Source organism: Impatiens glandulifera, chromosome 1 (genome assembly GCF_907164915.1).
Source record: "Impatiens glandulifera chromosome 1, dImpGla2.1, whole genome shotgun sequence".
NCBI lineage: Eukaryota > Viridiplantae > Streptophyta > Magnoliopsida > Ericales > Balsaminaceae > Impatiens > Impatiens glandulifera.
In genome coordinates this window covers 89,847,931-89,864,299 of record NC_061862.1, presented here as the reverse complement: position 1 = coordinate 89,864,299, position 16,369 = coordinate 89,847,931, and the positions used below count along the sequence as shown (strand labels likewise).

The 16,369-nt window shown below is 33.0% G+C and overlaps 2 protein-coding genes across 4 annotated transcripts; one reads left to right on the top strand and one right to left on the bottom strand.

The window, feature by feature from the left end:
* Positions 1 to 1,522: 1,522 nt before the first annotated feature.
* On the bottom strand, positions 1,523 to 5,102 carry LOC124922173 (myosin-binding protein 7-like). The gene is made up of 3 exons (XM_047462905.1): positions 3,222 to 5,102; positions 1,948 to 1,994; positions 1,523 to 1,854 (listed from the first exon to the last, which is right to left on the bottom strand). The coding sequence occupies exons 1-3, from the start codon at positions 4,578 to 4,580 to the stop codon at positions 1,728 to 1,730; spliced, it is 1,533 nt and encodes a 510-aa protein (XP_047318861.1). The 5' UTR covers positions 4,581 to 5,102; the 3' UTR covers positions 1,523 to 1,727.
* A 6,817-nt stretch (positions 5,103 to 11,919) lies between these two features.
* LOC124922172 lies at positions 11,920 to 15,566 on the top strand. Of its 3 annotated transcripts, none has more exons than XM_047462902.1 (2): positions 11,920 to 12,096; positions 14,589 to 15,566. In XM_047462902.1, exon 2 carries the CDS (start codon positions 14,608 to 14,610, stop codon positions 15,307 to 15,309), a length of 702 nt encoding a protein of 233 aa, XP_047318858.1. In that variant the 5' UTR covers positions 11,920 to 12,096; positions 14,589 to 14,607; the 3' UTR covers positions 15,310 to 15,566. The 3 variants fall into 3 exon arrangements, with proteins under 3 accessions (XP_047318858.1, XP_047318859.1, XP_047318860.1); XM_047462903.1 differs by lacking the exon at positions 11,920 to 12,096 and adding an exon at positions 13,961 to 14,071; XM_047462904.1 differs by lacking the exon at positions 11,920 to 12,096 and adding an exon at positions 14,066 to 14,139.
* The last annotated feature ends 803 nt before the right edge of the window (positions 15,567 to 16,369 follow it).

Below are 16,369 nucleotides of genomic sequence, written 5' to 3'. Positions count from 1 at the left end.
AAATAATTATTTTTCACGATTTTTAAATTTTTCACATTTTCATTTCAATTTTAATTTCTAAATCATTATCTTCGTTTCCTTTAGTTTTAGTTTTAAAATTATCAACAACTTTGGATTCTTCTTTATCAATTTTGAAATTCTTTTTTTCCTTTTGATTAGTTTGAGTATCTTCCTCTCTGTTTTCATCCGAAACCACTTTAACTTGATTTAATTGCGATTCTTCAACTATCTCTTTAACATGATTAGGTTGAGGTTTCACCTCCTTCTTCATACTGTTTTCTTTTTGTATAAAATTTCTTTATCTTCTGTTTCTTATTCTTTAATCACATTTGCTTTTTTGATTACAGACACCTCTGTTCTATTTTCATGCATCTTTACTTTCTAGTTTTATGAATTTTTTGATTTTCTTCATTAACCAAATCACATTTTGGCCTTATACATGTTATAAGGTATTGCATAAAGAACATCTGTATGGCCCCTCCACTAATAAATGATTTCTATGACAATTGGTTTTCCATTTATGTCTACTATTGTCATACTTTTCGGTAGTGTGTGTTTCTATGATGCACCTCAATGCTAATTCTAGCAAATGATATGTGATCTCCTCATTCAGTAATAGTCCATGTATAATGGTCTACCCAATGAACCTGTAAAATGACTAAGGCCTTTAGAACTGTAACATCATAGTTTGAACCATATATGTGCAGTTTCCTTTGATTTACTCAATAGGTTTAAGTTTCAGACCATTTTTCCAAACATATTAGCTCTTTCATTATAGTTTATTTTCTAAATTCCTTCGTTATCCCCTGTTTTTCTGCATTACTTTCTATAGGAATTTCCCAGCAGTAGTTGGAACAGATTGTTTACTTGTGTTGTTATTCTACTGTTCTTTGCTGACTTCTTCATCAATTCTTTCAATTTTCTTAAATGTCGTTTCCTTAATTCATTCCAATACAAACTCTCTGATTTTTTAGATTTATTATTTTTGTTATTCATTTTTCCCATAACGGCAGAAACAGAGTAATAGAGCACAGTAATTACAGAAACTCTAAGAGATGATCACAGATAAACCGCAATCGAGGGCAAATTCCAGCAGCGCTTACAAATGCACAAGAAACACAAGACAATATTGTGTCATCTATGCCGATCGCGCTTCATTTGATTGTGCCTAGCTGATTTTATGACTTACGACGCAAGACAATAAAAATATTTTCATTTTGTTTTTATTTTAAAAGTTATAATATAGTTGTAATTGTATGCATTGCGGCGATTTTTAGGCTGGAATGGATGGAGCAAATAATTACCATCCCGCCCCGATCCCTTATCAACGTCTTTCGGCTTTTTTCCGATCCTCCCCGATCCCAGTTAAAATGAGAAAATCTGTCCCAATCTGTCCGGCGGTCTTCCTCCATTGTAAGTTTTTTTTCTTTCAGAAAAGTCAATTTATTTGGGAGTTTTTCAGCTATCTAAATAAAGAACTGAATTATATCAACTCTTAGATATACACACACAACAGGAACAAAAGTGTAAATGAGACAGTAAAAATGGTCGAGCCTATTTTAAAAGGTATATTTTCTCTATTTTTTTTCTTTTATATTTTGGGTTTGATTACAGATCAGATCATATTAATGTTTGAGACAATTGGGTGGGTTTGTCTATTGAATGGGGGGTTTTCACATGAGGTCAATTCGGGAATTTTGGTATTTTAAAAATCAATATGATAAGGCTCATATAGACCCTAAATGTTGAGTGATTAGTCGTGTGTATCTTCGATGTTCTGCTCGTGGGACATTTGCTTTCTCGAGAAGTGCCAATAAACCAACCGCATTCTTGTTCGAACTTCCAAAATTGTACCTGTTATTTGAATTACTCGTTTGTTACGAAAGATCTAGATGGGAATATCAAATATAAATTCAGTTTGTCAATGTAACAATTGTGAATACTCACTTGCTGCGACGAGCTTGTTTCCTCCAAGTAATGAAACACGCAATCCACTGAAAAAAATACATTTTTAAGGTAAAAGAATGTTACTTTTGTTTGATTGAATACTTTCATGAATAAATAGTATTAATTTCAATTAGTCTCTATATACTATTTCAATTTTAATGCAAAATTAAACATATTCTAGAAGAGGTCAATTTCATTAGTGGTAGTTTCCCGATGTATTGAGTTGAAGCAAAGAAGTTATAAATTCAAAATTTTGTATTTTTAATATTTCATTCAATTGATTTAAATAAAATAATATAATGAAACATCCTTAATTATATATATTAACAAATTTAATATTGTTTTTCTCTACAAACTAAGTTACTCCAATTTAATATATTTCAGGTTTAATGTGTTTTGAAGGAATTGATAATTAAAGAGAAAATAAAATTAAAGACTTCTAGGATGTTTCTTTTTTATTTTAATTAAATAAACAATTATTTATATAAAAAAAAGGTGGGTTTTCCTGAATTTGCATCAAAAGCTCATCATAATTTTTGATAAGTTCACTAATTTTTTAAAATTAGTTCATAAATTGACAAAATACTTTCTTCTTTAACCTCAATAATTAGTTTAAATATTATTAATTTTTAAAATTAAATAGTAAGAACATAGCAAATTTGTACAATAATTGAAATTATAATTCCGGATAAAACTAAAGGAATAAATTTATGTCAATTTTTTTTTATAAAAATTGGTTCGAGTATAAATAAATCAAAATTTAATAATTTAAAACTTTTTAGACTTGTTGTCAAGTAAATAAAGTAAATAAAGTGTCTTTCATATTCAATTCTTACTTAAAAAAATCTTAAGTTGGAATTTATTGTCTAAATTAAAAAAAAAATGCATTTAAAATGAAAAGTAAATAAATTGACTTTATAATGTAATTTAAACTATTTTTTGTAAGCAGAAAACAAAAATGATATGAATCAAAACATTTTATTAAAATAAATTAACAAAAGAAATTAGTATATGCATGAATAATATGAGCTTCCAAATTTTAAATTTTAATATGATTGAGTAAATATAGAGAGTGAGAATTTGTTGTTATGAATGGTCTCAGAATTGATGTGAATTGTGTTGATACATCATTCTCGATACCATTCAAATTCACGCTCAATATCATTACTTAATATGATATTATATCGTTACTAAATTATGCTATTTTGATTTGTAAAAAAAAAATCATTTTTCATGTATATGAAGGAAGGAAGAAAGAATGATGAAATGTGTACCTTGAATATGGATTTGAATGAAGATCCATGAACCTGAGATTGTTTTGAAGCAGCCATGGTTCTAGCAGAAGGAGACATATCTTTACACAGATGCTGAGCAACTTCCTTCAACAGAACCAATTGTGCTTTATCAGTCCTCATTGATAATATTGACTGTCTCATCGATTCTCTATCAGCTTCCAGTTCCTGAAGCCTCACATACAGCTTCTTTATCTCTGGATCATTAGTACTACCTTCATACTCACCACATTCCTTCGTCTTCTTCGCGTAATCATCATCGAAAACAACCACTTCATTAGCCGCAGCAACAGCCGTAGCAGCAGCCTTGGGAGTTTCTGAAGAAGAAACATTGATTGAGTCTATTGTATATACTCTATCACTCATATCATCTTCATCACCAATATCTGACGTCTTCGTTGAACTCACGGCTTTTCCCAAATTCGACATTGTATTGCTCTTCGTCATACTTCCCATTTTTCGAAATCTAGGTGATGAAGAAGAATCCATGTTGAAATCTGCATTCATCTCTTTGATTGACGCGATTAAAGAGTTTGAACTCCCTGTTGAGATTCTCCTGAAATGACGAGGTCGTCTTGCGTTTTTAGGACTTCTTTCGAATTGACTCATCTTGAATTCAAAATCCTTTGGTGTTCTTGGAGTTTCTCCGAATGCGTATTTGTCGATGTCGGTTACGTCGTATTCGATTTCCGAGCATGATCGAGTTTCGTTGTTACTGCATTTGAGAGGCGGATAATCGTCGATGGAAATGAGATCTGCAGTATCGTCGGCTTCGGATTCCGTAAGACCGAAACTCATCAACCTGTGTTTATAGGCTTGAACCTCACAATTTAGAGATTGAACTGCTTGATCTCTCTTATACAAACATTCCTCCATTGCAGAAAGCTCTTGTAAATCATGAGAAATTTTCTCTTCCGTGAAACGCTTGAACTGACGAGCTTCCATTTGAATCTCGGCCTTCTCCCTCTGCAACCGTAGAATCATCGACATTGCCTCATTAGCAGCGGACGAAGAGGCGTTCCTTTCCTCTTCAATTTCTAGTGTGAGATCTTGAATCGTCTTTTGCTGATTACTAACCATCTCTCTCAATGCGATGCATTCGTTCGCGACCTCAACACGAGCAACGTCCGAGAAAGCGAGATCCGGAATGGAAACCGTATTATTATTATTATTAAGATTAATAATATCATCCTCTTGCTCGAATTCATCTGTTCTTCTCTTGACAGATCGAAGCCAGGTCCCTGAATAAGATCTATGCATCATCGAGCAACAACCGTTCAATCCATCGAAGCATCTCACGACGTTTGCAGAAGATCGAACACCTTCCGTCGAATTATCCATATCCACACTCTCCTCTCCTTTCCTCTCCTCTCCTCTCCCTCACGCAGTGAAAATCCACTCTATAGAATTATCGACATTCGTTGAAATTTAAAGAGATTTTGATTTTACCTGAATCTGATCGACGACTCGCCAATTCATCCAATCATCCATCATCCTTATCGTTGTTGTTGTGTGTATAGACGTACTTACGTAGCTGAAGAAACAAATTAAACAGTTGAAATTAACAAGGACGGAAACAATTGAAATGATTAAAGAAAGAGAATGCAATGAATGATGATCACCTCCTTCTTCGTTGGTGATGGGAGAATCGGAGGAGTTGTGAAGGATATAAGATGAGAATTAAGAAGAAAGAGTTGGTGAGAACCTACCTCCCTTCCTGCTCGGAGAAGGAAGGAGGGAAAGTGGAGTGGAGGAATATCTGGAGAGAGAAACAGGTGGTAATTTTGCCTGTTCTCTAGCTTCGTTAACATTCAGAGCGTTCTTGTGTTCTCTTCTCCGTTCAAAGAAGAGAGAGAGACAGAAAATTCAATGGAAGTTTGTTAGAGAAACTTAAAAGAGAATTTAGAGACGACACTATTTTTGGATTTTAATGCATGTTTATCTCCTCCCTAACCTGCAGTTTGCTTTCAAATTACACATAATAATATTGTTATAATTCATATTTTTTTATTCAATTCTTTTTTAAGGTTTATGTATATTAAAAATAATAATAAAAAAATCGTTTAAGCACACCACGCATAAATCAGAATATTAAAATAAAAAAATAGAATAAAAAACGTTACTTAATAGGTTATCGAGCTCGTAAGTCTTCTAAAAAATGATTAACTCTCCGACGTTCTCTACTGATTTTTTGGAATGAATCTCAAAAAGTCGTAATAATACTAGGGATGACAATGGGTACCCATATACCCGATACCCGTGGGTACCTGAACCCGACCATCGATTGGGCTATCCGAATCTCAAAAATATGAAGGGTACATGAATTCGATTGTTTGGAATGACAACAGATATGTAGAATCATGATCTTCTTAGTCAGACCTATAATGATCTTGGGGAGAGTTATCGAACTCGACGAGGAAACTCAAAGAGCACATGAGAACGGTTGTGTTAGAATTAGGGTGCGTCAATCTGATCCACATAAACGTTACCCTGAATCTATTTGTGTTGATAACGGGATACAAGTATATATATAAAGTGATGGTGTGGCCTGAACGTCATATTATCGTGTCTCTTTCACCAGGTTCAAATTTGTAAGTGTTGGAGGCGTTGACTTCGTTTGGGCTAACGAGAGAGTCAGTGATAACCCCATTTTATGTCGATCGGATCCGTATGGCTAGCCTTGCGGGTGTTGAAAGACTAGTTGTAAAGATGACCAATTCAAGGGGATTTGATATGGTCGGGAGGGTGATTGAGCAAGATGATGCTAGATTAAATGAGCTAATAGATTCTTGTGATGCCAATATAGAGTATCCGTCTCTGCACCTCTCGAGTTGTGATGTCTCCCCGGATGGCTAAAAAGGGAGAGTAGACAGATGGTGGTATATCAAAAGCTGAGTTCATTAACTCATCGTCCTAACTATTTCAGATTTGTTGTCCGAGAAAAAACCATTGATGAGATAGAAAATAAGTTTTGGTCATCTGTAAAAGATATAATCTAGGACAATCCTATTAGAACTCTTTATCATGAGATTAATATTCTTGAATCACCAGTCTTTATTAATGATGTGTATGTCGAGGAATCAGTTGTTTCTGAGCCAGATTATAATGTCAACGAGAATATCCAAATAGAATTCTCGACACATAATATGACGATGGATGAAAACAAATCCCCCGTGAAGGAGGTACTTGATTTAGAGACTAAAGTGTGGCCCATTGTGCACGAGATTCCACCCTACCATATACTTTTCATCCAAATATTTCTTCATCGTAGAAGCTAAATGACCTACCACAAAGTTATATGCAAGTAGTAAAGCGTGTCTTGAAGTCGAGAAAGGGTTATTCTGATTAGATTTTATCAATGATTGAAAAAATTATTACTTAGAACATTTATGATGGTGTGAAGAGAGGTATCATTAAGTCACTAATGGGAACCTTTGGATGTGGCATATAATGTTTTAGTGAGACTAAAATTCGGAAGATGGATCAATGGATAGTTAAGGATCTATGTAATTGGCGGTTATGTGGTTGAGAGACTCTTGATTCTATAGGGACATTGGGTGGAATTATCGTGGCATGGAATGAAGACATGTATGAAAAATAAATGTTAATTTGGGTAGATACTCGGTTAACGTTCAATTAAGAAATCGGGAGGATAATTTTCTATGAATAGTTTATGCGGTATATAGACCGGTTCTATCACAATTCAAAACAAAGTTCTTTAATTAAATGAAGAACGTGGTGAGTCTTTGGGACTTACCAATTTTTTTTGCAGGCGAAATTAACGAAGTTAAATCCCCGTCTGAAAGGAAATGGGCCAATAGGCTTAGTAGCCTAATGCACGAGTTCTCAAAGACAATTGAAGATATTGAATTTATCGACTTGCTTTTGGAAGGCAGTCAATTCACCTTTAGGAGAGGTAATGATAATGGGGTCAAGTTCATTCTCACATCGATAGATTTTTAATTAATGACTCTATTTTAGAGGGTTTTCTAATATATTTTAAAATGTCCTTCCATGAAGTTGTTCAGATCACCGATCGATTTTGATGGAACGCCGTATGATGAAGATAACATGTCGATCATTTAGATTCGAAAATAAATGGTTGATCAAGGAAGAATTTATACCGCACGTACAATAATGGTGGGTGAGTTAGACATCATTTGATTCTCCGTCGAGTAAACTCTTTGTGAACTTAAGGAATCTACGTAAAATTATTAAAATTGGTTCGTGGGAGATCGTGCTTTATTTTGTGCTAAAATCAATGACTTGTGTAATGAAATTAATGTCATTGATGGGGGATAGGAGATTCGTGAACTCTCTACTGAGGAGGTTAGTTCTCGGATTCACATTTGTTAGTAAGTTGCTTTATATGTGTAAGAAGGAAGAAATTGGGGCACGCCAACGAAGTAGAGCTATATGGTTAAAATTTGGAGATAGAAACACCAATTTTTCATGGGATCTCTAACACGAAAGTAAAGAATAATGTGATTAATTTAATCTCGGTCAAGGGGGAAGTTCATGATAGTGAACTAGAAATTTCTACGAGTATTGTCAAACTTTATAAGGAAATTTTAAGGAGCCATTTAAGGTTAGACCTAAATTGAATGATATTATTTTTTATTCAATTAGTTTAGCGCAAAAAAATATGTTAGAGGCTCGGTTTTTGTTGGAAGAGGTTGAGGAGTCCATTAAGGGATGCGGAAGTGATAAAGCACCGGGATGCGAAGAGTTTACTTTGACTTTTTTAAGAAGGCATGGCCTTTTCTTAAGACGAGAATTATGGAAGCAATTGATCATTTTGATCGTTTTTCATCATTTGATAAGAGTTAAAACTCTATTTTGATATGTCTTATTCGTAAAGTTTTAGAGACTATTGATGTGAATAACTTATGCCTATTAGTCTTGTTTCATCTTTTTATAAAATTTTTGCAAAATGTTTGACAAATAGATTGAGAAAGGTATTAAAGACGGTCATATCTAGTAATCAAATTACCTTCATCAAATGTCATTAAATATATGATGTAGTATTAATAGTCAATGAGTGCATTGACTCGGCTAATTTAAGAGGTGACAAATGTGCTTTTGTCAAGTTAGACATAAAAAAACTTATGATCACGTCAATTGAGAGTTTTTGTTTGATGTCATGGCCTCATGGGTAAGATGAGAATGAGTGCAAAATGGATTGGGTGGATTAGGTTTTGTCTCTCGACGAATAAGTTTCTACCATTGTTAATGATAGTTCTCAGAGATTTTTTGAGAGTTCCCGGTGGATTAGACATGGTGATTCACTCTCTCCTTTCTTGTTCATTATTGTTATGGAAACTCTCTAAAAAATGATAGCATTTGCAAACTCAGGACTCATCCGTGAAATGAATTGTGGGTCAAGAAGATATCACATTTGTTTTTTTGTTGATGACATGCTCTACAAGGTTCAGGCTACCTACATGATTTTTAAACACCTTCGGAATATTTTATGGGTATTCGGTGCATGTTCCGGTCTTCGAGTGAATCTTATTAAGTCAAACATCTTTTTTTTCAGATCCTGTTTCAAATAGAAGAAGGATGATGTTGACAAATATGTTGGAGTTCAGAATTGGTGATCTTCCATCAATATACCTTGGTATGCCACTGGGTGCTAAATTACGATATAAGACCTCTTAGGACCCGATTACTACTAAAATGGAATGTAGACTATCTAGATGGAAAAGTAAAATAATCTCAAAATGGGGTCGGTTAATCCTCATTAAGAGTGTGTTGTCATCTATGCCCACATATATGATGTCTTTATTCATTCTTCCCAAGAGTGTGACGGTGAAAATGGAAAGAATAATGTATAAATTTATATTGGAATCTTCTAACTCATCATTTGTCATTTAGTTAATTGGGATAAGGTTAAATGTTTAAATATCAAGGAGGTTTGGATTTCAGAGATCTTATTTCTTTTAATAAGGCTCTTTTATCAAAATGATGTTATAGATTTGCAACGAAACTGAATATCTTTGGGTATCGATGATCAAATGTAAGTATGGTTACGATTGGTCTGGTTGGTTCACAAAAATGTCTAATTATCTAGTGGGGTGTAACATTTAGAGGGAAATTTATTCTATGTGGAAAAGTTTTGTGAGCAATCTAGATTCATTGTGGGGGATGGTTATTTGATCAATTTTTGAGACGACAGTTGGTGTAGTGTCAAAAGTCTACGAGGTATCTAAAACTTGCTTCCATTTTTATATATATAAATGACACAGTTAAGAACATGTTTGATCCTTAATTTAGTGGTTTTGCTAGCCGAATTAGATATAGAAGAAGATTAAACATTATAGAGAGTTCGTCTCATAATAGAATTTTACTTTCGGTATGACACAAACAAGTATGTCCATCTGAACAAGATGTTATGCATTGGCAACACATTGATAGTTTTCATGTGGGACATACAAGTTATTCAGTTCATATTCAAATGCCCAATCATGATAAATATCATAATAAATATATACTTTATTTTGCTCTTATCCACACTTCACTCAACTTTATTTTTTTAATGTACCCAATAAAATTCTTTATTTCTCATAAGTTATTACTCTTATAATCTTTAACTTTTCTTAATAAAAAATTGTTATTTTTTTCTTCTCATCTTTCATTTTCAAAAAACTTATTTATCTCTTCTCATTTTTCATCTTAAAAGAATTCTTTAATTTTTTTTCAACCTTCATTCTAAAGTTTTTATTTAGTTATAATAACAACAAAATTATTATTTCTTCAAGATCTACTAAATAGGTAAGTAATGTTATGTTTTTTTGTTTTCATTATTATTTTCAAAGTTATGTTTTTTTTCTTAATTCTCTACCATCATATAAATATTTATCCGTCGGTGATCGAGTACCCGATAAATTGGGAATGGTGATAGAAATAAAGATACCCGCTGGGTTCGGGGTCGGAATCGGATAGTAAAATAAAAATTGGGTTCGGGGATGGGTATGTGTATTTCACTACCCAACGGGTAGGTACCCGTTGTCATCCCTAAATAATATATATGATTTTTTTTGGAAAAAAAATTAGGAGACAAAGATTCAATCTAAAATTACATTTTTTTGGATGAAGTGTTATAAATGGTATTTTTATAAATTCTCGTGAAAAAATGATGTATTATTATAAGTTGTCGTCATATGTGTTATATGAAAGTGCAATAAACAACTTACCCACTTTAGTATCTGTATTTGAAGTATGTGGTATAGTATGACTGAAATTCATTAGTATATTCATTCCAATTATTTATTGGTGGACTATTTAGCTTAAAAAATCGTTAAATTTTTTATAACAGTAGTTGTACCATTCATAATACACATGTTATAATTTGTCGGATCTCTCCTATTTTGTTTCTTAATTTTAATTGAAAACAAATATAATAACATAGTAGTTATTGTACCATTCATAATACACATGTTATAATTTGTCGGATCTCTCCTATTCGGTTGAAAACAAATATAATAACACGTGACAATATTAAAAAGAGCAAAGATTAGGAATGGAGCGATTTGAGGAAAATGGTTGATTATCCTTATAATATTAAATAAATTAAAATAATTAATAAAAAAATCGGTTTAAATTTTACAAGTTTTGATTGATTATTTTAATAGTCTTCTCTAAGAAATTTTGAAAAAAATATGTATTATGGTTAGTTGTATGTGTAACGAGAATGTTGAATCGACAACTCACTTGTTTTTGCATTGACGAAGAGATTTGAAGAATTTTGTGAAGTATTACTGAGATTCATTGATGATATCTGAGTGTTTGGGTAGTTGATAGAAAGTTTGAATTGATGCGGCTGATATGACATTCCTACATGTTTGAGTTATCATCATAATTATTTTTTAGTTGACTAACTAGTTAGAAAAAAATTGTCGAACTTTCAATGATCATAGTCGTCATATGCATATAATTCATAATGTTAATATTATTATGATACTTTCTAATATTCGTTATGGAAAGTCAGTAGAGTACGTCGGGAAGTTAATCGTTATTTCAACATATTTACAAACTTGATAATCTATTGAATAAAATTTTTATTTTAATTTTATTTTAATGTCATATTTTTTCGTTGTATTTGAGCGATTTTAATTTTGAATACACGTGGACATTTAAAACAAATATATTTATTTATATTTAAATTGAAGTTTTCATTACAATTTTATTACATATTTTAAAATGATTATTTTGAAAAAAAATATCAATGTCCTTTTTCATAAAGTAAATAAAATTAAAGTTGAAATTTGTTATAATATTGTTGTGATAAGTTATAATAATGTTCATGCAAAGTTTTTAATACTAACATTAATTAAGATTGGATTGAACATTTAACCATTAAACTATATTAATTATTAATAGTATTAATTTGGATATGGAGGAGATTTTGATAGAATAGTTCATATTCTACCTAGATGTAAAAAGGAATAACCCTAGTTTAGTCATGATTGGGTGATTTTCATTTAATGTATATTGAATTAAATTTAATAACTTATGATTAATTTAACTACAAATTATATGGTAATATTTGTGAAATAAACTTATATTAAAAATATTTAAAAAATCACACTTTAAAATCTCCAACCGATTATTTTATAAATAAAACAAAAAATCATATGAAAAATATATTTCCCTCTTCTTCTCTCTTCTCTTTCTTTCGGCTCAATCAAAACCCTAGAAGAAAGCGAATGAACAATCGAGTCTAATTTCTCCGATCAATTACCATCGGCGATCCAACGAGTCTAATTTCTCCGATCAATTACCGTCGGCGGTCCATCTCCCGTAAGAATTGTACCGCCACCGTGCATTGGTCTCTCTCCGCAGGCATACGAAACTGGTAATTTCCCTATATAAAACCCTACCCGAGATCCTACCATGCGATCTCTTTCTTATGTTTACATCATAATGAAAACGAGTTTCATCTTCATTTAACCGATTGACCTTGATATCTGTCAGTATTACATCTGCTCATCTCTGAATTTTTGAATTATGTCTACTTTGTTTTTTTGGACAAATTTATGCGCTAAAATAGAAAAAAAAGAGAGGTTAACGATGTACAATTATACCTGAATCTACATTAACTTTTCGTGTCCCAGTTGATTTGATCCATGGATGTTGTTAATAAGTTTGGTATAAAGTGCCTGAAACCGTGTTCCTTTTTTTATCAGGCACTGCATGCTTTTATTTTTCAGGTTGACAAGAAGTCCACTTGTTTAGTTATTAGACTAAGCCATTCATACATTGGCTTGCAAAATAAAGTTAAAGGTTCCCTTTTGATCTGAAACTTGAAAGGAATAGCAGTAATACTAATAGATTGGATAATGATTATGATATTCAACTATATTCGATATCTTCCCATGACTCTATCCCTAACTGCAGAAGTATTTAGGAAATTCTCTACCAATGATTCTTTTGGCTTATTTATGCATATAAACTCATATTATCATGATTATATAATGTAATGCTAGCTTTGTGTAAGTATGATATGAATATCTGGACTACTTAATTAGAAATTTTTCCCTAAGTGTAAAATTAGGCTATAAATACTTGCATTCTTGAAATATATTTATTTTTATTTATATAAAGATATCTTCTACAAATCGTAAGGATAAGATGGAGATATTATCATACATAGATAACTGGTTTTTCACCTATCTTCTTGCTTTTCAAGGAATCTAAACCACATGGATTGGTTTTTCACTGAGTAAATGTTTGTGATTGGTTTATAGGGAGAGGTCATGAAATTGGAAATTAGATAAGTTCAGCCATTTATCCTTTATTGAAGTTCAGGGTAGTTTAAGTACTGAAGTGGCAACTAGATCTGATTTGCAAGTTTATTTTCTCAGTATCGTGTTATTAGATCTTCATCAATATTTTACTGTTTTTACTGCTCTTATCAATGGCTGGATTTATCAGTACTCTCTTTTGTATGAAACGTAATTAGGGTTTCAAGTTCCCTTCCTAGTTGCTCTAACAAACCATGCAAGTGTTGATACAGTGATTGTCAATATCAAGATTATAATTTTCCTAACTTAAAAGATAAAATAACAGGGTGTGTGATTACAATGCTATTTTATTGGAATGGTTCAATACAGAACAGATAGCTAGTAGATTGATTGTTCACCCAATATGGGTGCCACAGATGAAGATTAGTAATGTGCCAGAGAAACCATCAAAAGAAGGGCAAGTGCGGCCTCATTTGGAAACATTTTTTATTTCTGTTTCTGGATCTGTACCCTGATCCATTTACAAAACGTTTGGAAACTACACTTAGTCACACATTTAGAAAGTTACTTTTGTTGCCAGATTCAGATACTGAAACAAGTGTTTCCAAATGGGGCCGCACCCTCAAAACATTGCATCGAAGAGAGATCACATGGTCCTTCAAGTGTTGTACACCTAGTTCATCTTCCATCAAATTTTCTTTCTTAAGTTTGCAGAAACTCTTATTCAAAACATACATTCTATCTAGTTAGTTCAAAACCAAAATACACAACTGCTGTCAAGAATACACATTAGAATAGACCTACTGATATTGTTACATTTTAAGCAAGTTAGGTTTTTGTTTTGGTAATTAATTACAGGGTAAAAATGAGTTGAAGTGGAAACTGGGTACATTAGAAATACTATTTCTTAACTTTAGAGAATGCCGTAACTTCTGTAAAATAATTGATACCGGGCTGTTTGATGTCATTGATGATGCAGGCACAGGGTAGCTAGTCATTTTTTTCCTAATTTAGGAAGCTAGCACGGCCCCCACTTCAACTTAATACGTTCTTAGTGAGAATTGATCCCGTGACACCTTCTATTAGGCAAGACTCTTGCCACTTGAGCTACCCTAGTGGGTTAGCTAATCGTCTCTTCTATTACTTAAAAGGAGTTAAATTCTCATTTCTCTTCATACCAATAAATCTCAACCTGTATATGGTCCAGCTGTTTGTTGAAATACCCCCATTGAAGATCAAGGCCTTGTTTGATGAAGGGATCAAATAATTCCTTATTCCATCAACTAAAATATCCTTATTTTATTCTTTATAGAATTTTATATATTACAAAGAATATTTTAATCTTTTAACCCAAATAATCCACTTTTTCATGAAACAAGATTTTTTTGTTACAAAAAAAATTGGATTATTGAAAAGTGAGATAAAAACTACATCAAATAGCTCCAAGTAATTGCGACATTTTTGGCGTTTTGTCTTTGATTCAATTTTATATGTGATATCTGATATCTCCAATGAACACTTTATGATTTTTCGATAAACACTTAACATCACATAAGTTAGGTACTTTGTCTCTTAACAATTTTATTTTATTTACATTTGTCAGACTAGAAAGCGTTCATCTAATGGCAAAACCAAAGAGACTGCCCAAAGAAGTTCTGCAGAACAGTTCAAATATCCCTGAGGCCAACTTGTGTGAAGATGGATGGGTGATTGTAAAGAAACAGACTGTCCGGATTTTAATTCCTCCTTTACCAATTACTCAACAACCATCAACAGAATCATCAGACCAACAGCCTATTCAGCCACAGGCATGTTCTGAAAAACAAATCAATACAAAATCCCCGCAAAAAAAGGAAACTCACGAGCAGCTACATTCAATTCCTGAAAAAGAGAAAGCCACTGCACTGTCTAATGAGAAAAGAAAATCAGTGCTCGCCAAACTTGCAAGGCATGATATTGAGTACCAGGACAAAACCGGGATGATTAGATACAAGAACAACAAGAGACCGTTTAACTTGCTTGGTGCTGTTGCTGTATTGACTAAGAAGATGAGGGCTTTGAATCTTGAGAAGAAGCTTCAAAGAGCTGGGGGATTGAGAAGGTGGTTAGCATCATTAGGACTTAATCAGTTTGCAAAGATTTTTGAAAGGAAGAGTATTGGTAAATTCCAGCTTGTAAATATGACAATGGAGAAACTTAAGGATATGGGAGCACATGCTGTTGGACCAAGGAGAAAGCTTATGCACGCCATTGATTGCCTTTGTCAGCCTCATTGTTTTGAAGCTTTTCGAAGGATCGAGTCATCGAGGATGAACTGGGTCTGATTATTAATAAAAATTCTGAGAAGAAGGTTTTTTTTTCTTTGGAGGAGTGGCTAGCACATCTCAAAACAACAACCCCCCACCCCCTTCAATCAAGGTGATTTTAGTGGGAGGAATTGATGTTGTGGATTTTAGGTACATGTACATTCTCAGGTCTTGTATTGGGAGGGCAAAGCTTAAGATAATTTGAACTTATTATGTTGCGAATGTTAAGTTTCCGTAATAAATTATTGGATCAAAGAAGGATATTTTGGTTATTATAGTAGTATAGTAGTGTTGATATTTGACTTTTTTGTTTGTACTTAATGCTTGACTAACTAAATTTGCTTGTTCCTAAATCCCCATCTTTAACAGGGTCACTGCAAATTATCAGTCATCTGCTCCATTTGGCCACCAGTGATTAGTTACAGGTCAGCTTTGTCCTTCAAAATGTTGCGGCAATCTCTTAATCATCCTTCACACACACTCACACTAATATATATCTATGATTGTCATTTGTGCTGGCACCAGCAGAACCCTTGCCACAAAGCAGGTTGGTTTCTAGTTGACTCTTCCCTTATCATAGCTGGCCAACCCCGACCATGGGCTAGCCATTGACATTGGCCGTCATCAACTGGCAACCTATAGTGGACTTTGTTACAAGAGATCAATAGATTTATTTGAAAAATAGATGCAGACCATTTGGTATAAAAGATGGATATTTGAATTTTTAACTTCGATCACAAGATCACTCTATATTTAAGAAAGACAGAATTTATTGGCGTTTGAGCCTTGTACATTTTCATAACCCTAGATGGCTAAACTCTCCCTTGGTATCATTTTGAGGTTGATCGATGCCCACTAGTGGCTCGAAGCATGTCACGAGGCTTATTACCCTGTTTTGTTATATTCGATTATCATTGAAAGTCTTAGATTGGAAGTGGGAGGTCACGACGATGGGTTGCTATGCTAACCTCCTTCAGAAATTAGTCGATGTGTGCGAAAACTGAGAGTGACATCCTGGTTACAAAACTAGTGGCTCGAAGCCTGAGGTGTTATAAATTGAAGTGGGATGTCATGATAG